Consider the following 8,629-nt stretch of genomic DNA (forward strand, 5'->3'; position numbering starts at 1 on the left):
GGCACGTCCAATTAGCCGACGGCAAGTGGATCGACTACGTGTCCGTATGCGTTATAATTTGCCCTTGCCGTCGCGGCGTTTATGGCGCTTTATGGCCCTGTAACCTGTAACGGGATACACTGTGGCGCCTCAGGCATCTCATCATCCACATCCACATCCTCAAGCAGCCCCCATCCCCATCTCCACCAGCTTTTCTAAGACTCGACTCTTTTGGGTGGAGCTGTGAAACTGTTCAAAAAGGCGGAAGTCTGTAATTACGGCCCGGCAAAAGGCCAAAGTTTTTGAAGAGAGACTCGCCTAAGACGCACTGGCGTTTCATCGACTGACTTTTGGCCACCACGCATGACTGGGCAGAAATGTGTCGGGTTTGTTGGCCAGGTTTATTGTGTCCCCTGCGCTCTTTACGATCGCTCAAAATCAATACCAAAAACACGCGCGATAACCACGTCTGCAGATTGCCCATTTGCATAAAAAGCCGCGAAAAACGAAAACGAAACCAAAATAGCTGGGAAAGAGATAAAACAAGACTAGCTCAAGTTCAGAGCTTGGGTTTGTTGACCAGGCCAAGTCGTGTGCCAGTCCCCCAGTTTAAAATAGACCAGCTATACCAAGTTCAAGCCATCTTGACAACATGGTCTTTGAATCTGTCTAGTCACTCCTGAAACCATTGTTTTCTGCCCATTTGCATTTGAGTTCCATTTCTATTCCTCTCAAAGAAGTATTTTTATGTTTAAATTTAAATAAAACAGAAATTAAGATGTTTATTGTGTTTGTTTATTGATTTACTATGTTATGGTTTTACGACTTTACATCATGTTGGTATAAGGATTTCCTGTTGAAGCTATAAATAAGTGTGTGTAATAATTGAAATTTACACTTTTAACAGTATTCAATTAAAGAGTTATGGAATAATAGGTATATCTAATTAAAAAGCCTTTTTTTTCTTTGTTTTTAATACAACTTAAAATAACTATTTTAAAATTATATTTAAATTGGTTACAGCTTGTAAACATTTAAGGTTTTTACGGCTTTTTTCTATCAGTCCTTATAAAACCAATTCAGTTGAAAGGGAAAAGCATTTAAATATTTAATTTGATCACGTGGTGTTTTGAATATTTTTGGCCAAACTGCGAGGTGAGCAGAGGTCAGGTCGTTCGTTGCCACTCTTCACTCTCATCTTGGCCATTTTGATTAGCCCGATTAGCTGCAGCCCTGGCTGAAAATCAATTCATAAAATAGATGCCGCGCCGCTTTTTCGATGTCAATGCCATTGTCAATTTGCGGCTGCTACTCTTTCTGTTTTTGTTTGTGTTTATGTTTCTTTTTGTTTTAATGTTTCTGTTTCTTTTTCTGTTTCAGTATCTTTTTCCTTTTCGATTTTGAGTGCTTTGGCCAACAACTGTAACTAACCAGGTTCATCTAATTAATGGCCAGTGCAATGGCGATTTATGTGTGCCATAAAGTGAACTCAGGCATCCGCTTTTCGCCGATCCACCCATCGATGCGGTTCGTTAGCATTAATGGTTGGGGGCAAGATGATTTCCCTGTAGACCACAGTGCGTATGCGCAACGCAGTCGGTGCCGGGCCGAAAATTGAATTGTTTGGCTTGGCCAAAAAGCAATTGCATCATGCTCTGCGTGCTGGCGGATGCACTGGCTCCGGAATTGAGTGGTGAGCAGGCGAAACGGGCGAGCACCGGGCGACGATCGTTTACTTAGAGCGCAGCGAAGTGAGAAAGCGGCGCACAGTAGTTTAACCCCTGACCAATGGCTCTACAGGGGGTTAAGGGGTACCGAATGGGTTAAGAGGGGTGAGGAGGGGTAAAGAGGGGTTAAGCAGGGTTGAGAGGGGTTAAGAGGGGGCCAGGGGAAACCCCCCTTGCCTGCGTTTGTGTGTCACTGCTCGAGTCTCTCTCTCAGATTCGAAGCGTCTATGTGCACAGAAAGAAATCTGAATATGATATGATAATTAGGTTCAAGAATGAACTTATTTATTTATAAAATGTTATTATCAATTTCTTTAAAAACCATTTCCATCTATTATAAAAATAACAAAGTTTTATTTAGCTTAATAGAAATATACAAAATATATGAATTTTAAACAGTTTTTTACACTCTTTAAGTTAGTCCAGCTAATTTTTAGTGCGAAAGCCATTATAACCAACTCATTTGAAAAATTAAAAGTTTTCCCACTCCTAGGGACCATTTTCTTATTCTTTTTTAAATCATTTTGGTACGACGTCTTTAGAAACGACGTCAAAAAATGATGGATACGCAAATGAATTTATTCTTTATTTTGTATTATTCACATATCTACATTTAATAAAAACTTAAAAAATGTTGATACCCTAAACCGAGTTTTCAATACCAAAACCATTTCCCAATAAAATCATTCAAAAAATATTCTATCTATTTTTCCGAGGAATTTAAATTTAAACTCCGAAGTGTTTTAATGCCATAAAATGATGCAAACATAAGTAAATGTAAGGTTCATCACATTCACATATGACTTTTATGAGCAATGTATATATGTGCAATATCCACATGTGAAACTCTTACGTGAAATGTAAATATCTGTTTGACCTGACACGGAGCTGCTTTTTTTCTGTGTGGCAGCTCGGAAACTAGCTACCAGATCTCGGATAGGAGTATGTGCAGCTGAGTGTGCGCCAAAGCCAAAGCCAAACTAGCCGATGCGATACATAGTTTGGCCCAAAGTTGTTTTCGTTTTATTTTCTATTAGGTTGGCTGGGAGTGCGAGACTCTTTTCGTGATCAGTTTGTGTTTAGCATTCGGTGAGCGCGGGTCAACAGTATCTGAATCGAGTCCGGATCCGAATCTGAATCTGAAACCGCAAAGTATCTACGTATCTGGTTAAAAGGGTCTGCCATCGTTGCCAAGTGAAGGTGCGATCAAACTGATGCGTTTAATTTAAACAGTAGTTAAAATCGAAGACAGTTCAGTGACGACAATGCAATTAGCATGCGAATTCAATTCATTAACCAAGTCCAAGGCACTCTGCATATTTTAATGGATTTTATAATAAAAGACTTAAGCCATAAACGTGATAAGTCCTTGGTTGTCTAGCCGCATAGTTGAATATGTTTCCCAACCGCTGTATATACTGTATACTGAAAATGTCGTGACTTTAGCCTGCTGCATCCACTCCTTGATTTTATTATCGCATTGTTGACATCTCTGGCTGCTCCAAACTGGTTGTCCCCAGAAGAAAAGCCTCGCATGCAAACAAACCAAGGAGCAGGAGCCACTTTTCGGTTATTTTCCAAATTGGGAAACTGGGAATCCCAGGCTGTCCAGTTGGCTGGGGCATTCTTCTCCAGCAAGTGCTGCTGTCGTCTAGCATGCAATCACCATATCAATTGCCATAAATTGTAGTCTGTAGTTCCCATGACTGGCGGAATGTTTTGGCTATCCGGGAATCGTTTAATGGCTTTTGCCTTTTGATCGTTTTAGATGCTAACTCGATTGCCCCTCGGAGCAGTAGCAGATCTCAAATTGCAATAATTACCGCAAGTGGCAAGTGTTGCACAGCAGTTTCTGGCCGAGATTAGCGGGTTAGCAGGCTGTGGCCGTGTGTGTGTGTGTGTGGCAATCTCTTGGCCCGATTAAAACCCACCTCTGCCCTTTTTCACTTTCGAAAATCACGTTCGCTGCCGCAGTCTTTGGTATCAGCAATGAACTACGCCTGATGGCTGCGATCTTGGCCGCAGGCCTACCATTCTTGGGCCAATGCTAAAGTCGTTAACAGCTTTTAGCTTTTAATTTCGGACCAAGGCATTCAGAATCGCCATAAAAAGAGAGCTATAGTTATCGCAACGCTTTGTTGTTCGCTTTTTATACTCTTACAGGGGGTATTTGAATTTTAATTAAATAATTGTAATGTAATTGAGGCAAACTTTTATGGTGCAATATTTTATTTAGTTCTGTAAAATTAGTTAAAAATCAGATTTATTGAGTATGAACTTAATAGGCATTATATTTCTTAAAACTGCCATTAGCTATACAAATTAAATGTTGCCAACTTTTCGCAGATAAAATATATATATAGCTGTGGATCTAGCCAAATTAGTTGGGGTACCAGGATTTTTATATCAGCAGGGGGTTTTAAAAAAAATTGTTTAAACCTTTCCTTTCTAATAACATTTTTTACCCGAGGGTGGTATTTGAACCCTCTATTTTCCTCCCCTCCGTGGAAATTCACTCATTAATGTTTTTAATACAAATGAGAAGGCATACAAACATCGGCTTGCCGCTGGGCAGTTCCCTTCTCGTTATGGCTTCAGTTTCACTTGTCACCCCAACCCCAACTCATTGCGGCTCTGCTCCGCCAACCAGAAGATTACAGGTAGAGCAGGCAGTCCGCCTTGTTAGCCGGGGTCCAAGTCCGCGTCGTCTAATAACCGCTTATGTGCCGAATGCGGGTCATCGTGTCACCGGACCAACGGCTTTCGATCAAGTTTACGTCAGTCGGCGGATGAAGGACACAAGGTGCTCTGGGCTCTAAGCTCCATGCTCCATGCCCCATGCTCCATGCTCCACCGCCCACGGCAAGCTCATGGTGCGACTCGTGGGGCATGCTACATGGACATGGACAGAGATGCGAATGTGGCAATCTTTTAATTGGTGCCGCAACGCCGAATCGGTGTCGCTCCGCTTGCCCACTCGATGGTCACCGCGTTGACGTTGACACTCAGAAAAGCAGCCAGCCAGCCAGTTAGCCAGCCAGCCAGTTATGTGGCCAGCCAGCCAAACATGGCCTAATCTGCAATTGTCGCTCCGCAGGCCAACTGGTTGGTTGCCTCATAACCACATGCGGCTCCGGTCACTTTACGACCAAGATCAAATGAAATTAAAAGTGCACTTGGCGGCAACGGCTATTACGTGCTTACAGCACCATAAGTGTCTCAAGAAAAACCCAACAATGTCAACTTTTTCAACGTCCACGTTTTTAAAGATCATATTTCACTGATTGAAAATAATAGTTATCAAATAGCAAATTGGTTCCGAAATATGCAAATTTCGAATATTAACGGTGAAGGAAGTTAACCTCGGCACGCATAAATTTAATAGACTTTACTGTAAGACATGATTTTGTTTTTTGTCACTTGTAGAATATAGTTCTGCTTCTTCTGAAATCGAATTAATTGCCATTATTATAAATAATAACTTACTTTTTTTTATGACATGTATTAAATACATCTAGAAAAAATTCTCAGAATGGCTATAAAAGTGGTAGTATGATAATTAAGCTTTAGAGTTCATAAAAGTCACATCCAATAAAAAGTCATGTATGTATTATTACAGGAAAACCTACTTAGTTATTAAAAACCTGAAGACAAACAGACTTTTCCTGAGATAGTCGAACCTTAAATGTCTAGAGATTATTGAGGATCTTTTAAAGACCTTATTTTTAGCGATTCATAATTGGTAATAAAATACTTTCCCCAAACAAGTCATTAAATAAGCCTATAATCATGTGCACAGAAGCCATCCGAGATGACCGCCAAACCGAAGTTCGTGTATGAGAAGGATGATTTGGCCACCATAGGCGAGGTGGACGACAACGAGGTGGACCGCATTGCGGAGTGCTTCAAGGGACGCAGTCTGTTCATCACCGGAGGCACTGGGTTCCTGGGCAAGGTCCTGGTCGAGAAGCTGCTGCGGTAAGTGGGCGGCAAGTGGGCGGGGCAGCTGGTCCGTACGTGGCCCCATTAATCCCAATTTCCGCCATGGCTTATGCAATATTATTAATTCCTGCAGGTCGTGTGGTGGCCTCAAGCGCATTTATCTGCTCATCCGCCCCAAGAAGGGCAAGGATCCACAGGAGCGCATCAAGGATATATTCCAGAATGTGGTAAGCAGGGTGGGAATTATGAAAACTATGAGAATTCATTGCCTGGCTTACGAAATTAATCAACTAACGTGTGTGTGGCGTTTATACAGCTGTTTGACCAGGTGAAGCAGCTCCGCGGCGAGGAGCACATCCTGCAACAGGTGGTGGCCATCGCCGGGGACGTCCTTTTGCCCGGCCTGGGAATCTCCGAACAGGACCTGGAAATACTGCGCCAGGAGGTGTCCATTGTTTACCATTGTGCAGCCACAGTGCGGTGAGTGACATTTTACCGTGGCATTAAATTGGGTTTTTGGTTAGGATACATATATCTTAATTAGTACATGGACTTCTATTATATGTAGGACTGTGATTTCCATTTATTATGCCCGTCAAATGAACTATTTTTACTCTTGTCCTCAAAGGGTACAATAAATCACTCTTTTTCTCAAAAAGATAATAAATCTCTGCCTACCAGTTTTTACTTTAAAGAAATTCTTTCGGAATTTGATTTCCCAAACCTTCCCCCAAATTCCGGAAATAATCTGTTCCCTTACTAGCTGCTAACTTACGATAAAGATCTACTGGCAACAATCTTTTCGATAACTTGATTTATAAATTATTCATCAATCATTATTTGTAATTAATAATATACGTACTTTATTTATTAATAGTTAATTTGTTATTGCACCACTATTTGTCAATAGTTAGCTGTGAAGTGTAACCTTCCATTCCTTCATTCCATTACCCCAACTCCTTTCTGACCGGAAACAACCCATTCCTTCTTCAGCTTTGATGAACCTCTTCGCAATGCCGTGTTCATGAACACCCGAGGCACCAAGTACATGTTGGAACTGGCCCAGACTCTGAAGCACCTGGACTTCTTCGCCTACTGCTCGACCGCCTACTGCCATCTGCACGTGAAGACGCTGTACGAGAAGCCCTACGACCCACCGGCAGATCCTCACAAGGTGATGCAGGCCTGCGAGTGGCTGACGGACGAGGAGGTGGCCACCATCGAGCGCAAGGTGCTGGGTGACATCCCAAACACCTACGCCTACACCAAGTCGCTGGCCGAGGCGCTGGTGGTGGAGAAGTTTGACCAGCTGCCCGCCGTGATCCTGCGGCCCTCGATCGTGATCCCCATCTGGAAGGAGCCCATTCCCGGCTGGACGGACAACATCAATGGACCCACTGGTCTGCTTATCGGAGCGGGAAAGGGTGTCATTCGCACAATGTACTGCAATTCCTCGGGATACGGCGATTTCCTGCCCGTGGACGTGGCTGTTAATGGCATTTTAGTGGCCAGCTGGAGGAACATCACCGCGGGCACGGACACCACCAATCGGGTGGCGCACATGACCTCCTCCAACGACATCAAGGTGTCCTGGGCGGAGATCATCGAGCTGGGTCGCTGGGTGATCGAGAACAAGGTGCCGCTGAACGGCGTGGCCTGGTATCCGGGTGGCTCCATGAAGTCCAACTACTGGGTGCACTACGTCTGCATGGTGCTATTCCAGTGGATGCCGGCCCTCTTCGTGGACGCCCTGCTCTGGCTACTCCGATATCCGCCGGTACTGTGCCGCGTCCAGAACCGCATCTTCAAGGGATTCGAGGTGTTCGAGTACTATGCCAATAACGTTTGGAACTTTGACAACTCGGAGGCGGTGAAGCTGCGCAAGCTGATGAACAACAAGGAGCGGCGTACCTATGTGATCGAGAAGATCGAACTGGACCTGATCGACTACTTCACCAACTGCGTACTCTGCGCCCGTCGCCTGATCCTCAAGGAGTCTGACGAGTCCATTCCGGCGGCCAGGAGACACATGAAGGTGTAAGTACTGCGGAAATACCATTTTCATTTATGTCCCCCACTGATCACGATCTCTCTTCACCAGGATGTGGGTGGTGGACAAGGTCTACAAGGGCATCTGGATATTCGGCATCCTCTACATGCTCTACAGGTGCTTCTTCGCCGGCTAGACTCCGTCCGGATGCGACGCTTAGTTAAGTGCTGGAGACCAAAAGATGAGCCCTGCCCCAAGCCGTAGTTGTTATGTTTTCTTTAGGAACTAAGTCTTCTAGTTTTAGGCGGTGCTGTTGATTAGAAACTTAATTCACTTGTTTTGAAAGACAGCGAATAAAACATTGGTTTATGTACGGAACCGAATTTGAATGGGTCTAGGGGGATATTATATTAATATCAATACACTCATTTGGCCCTTATACATATTATCTAATCTCGCCTTTTTTTAGCGCTTTAACTTTTTGAGTTAAACATTATGAAGAGCAAAAATATAAAAAGGATTTGATTATCAAATCCTTCTACAGTTTGTGATGACAAAATTCTACTGCATAAATATGCTTAACCGTTATAATCAAATCTGAAATTCAAAAAGCGGAAATATAAGCATAAATATAAGTATTAATGGTATATTTTGTAAACAAAATAGTTTATTTTATCCATGTCGATCTGCGGTCACATTATAGGGCTCATAAGAACGCATGCTTTAGAAGCCGGTGCACTGATAACTGTATTTGGTTTCCTCAGGATGGCGAGAATATTGACAGCTGGCTTTGTAAGTTACTTAAAGTCCGAGGAGCGGATGGTTAAACAATGTTTTTCTGGCCAGAAACATTTTAAGAGGGCCCTAAATATGTATGAGAAAATTGTAAGTAAGCTCAAATTCAGTTATGAAAATCATCTTCCAAGAACTATGTAAATGTACAAAGTTCCAAGTTTTCGTATTTTAAACCCCTTTGAAGATCAAGTGTAGA

General features: G+C 42.9%; 1 protein-coding gene across 3 annotated transcripts; it reads left to right on the forward strand.

The window, feature by feature from the left end:
• The first annotated feature begins 2,767 nt into the window (after positions 1-2,767).
• On the forward strand, positions 2,768-8,011 carry LOC108037557 (putative fatty acyl-CoA reductase CG5065). 3 transcript variants are annotated; one of them, XM_017114159.2, is made up of 6 exons: positions 2,768-2,906; positions 5,506-5,684; positions 5,782-5,875; positions 5,965-6,128; positions 6,642-7,685; positions 7,750-8,011. In XM_017114159.2, exons 2-6 carry the CDS (start codon positions 5,518-5,520, stop codon positions 7,832-7,834), a joined length of 1,554 nt encoding a protein of 517 aa, XP_016969648.1. In that variant the 5' UTR covers positions 2,768-2,906; positions 5,506-5,517; the 3' UTR covers positions 7,835-8,011. The 3 variants fall into 3 exon arrangements, with proteins under 3 accessions (XP_016969648.1, XP_016969649.1, XP_016969650.1); XM_017114160.2 differs by having other exon boundaries at positions 5,509-5,684; XM_017114161.1 differs by having other exon boundaries at positions 2,774-2,882.
• The last annotated feature ends 618 nt before the right edge of the window (positions 8,012-8,629 follow it).

The sequence above is a fragment of the Drosophila rhopaloa genome, unplaced genomic scaffold (assembly GCF_018152115.1).
Source record: "Drosophila rhopaloa isolate 14029-0021.01 unplaced genomic scaffold, ASM1815211v1 contig_115, whole genome shotgun sequence".
NCBI lineage: Eukaryota > Metazoa > Arthropoda > Insecta > Diptera > Drosophilidae > Drosophila > Drosophila rhopaloa.

Coding starts and splice junctions, on each gene's coding strand:
- LOC108037557 (XM_017114159.2), top strand. CDS start 5,518: ATGACCGCCAAACCGAAGTTCGTGTATGAGAAGGATGATTTGGCCACC. Junction 5,685..5,781: donor CTGGTCGAGAAGCTGCTGCG/GTAAGTGGGCGG, acceptor TAATTCCTGCAG/GTCGTGTGGTGGCCTCAAGC. Junction 6,129..6,641: donor CATTGTGCAGCCACAGTGCG/GTGAGTGACATT, acceptor TTCCTTCTTCAG/CTTTGATGAACCTCTTCGCA.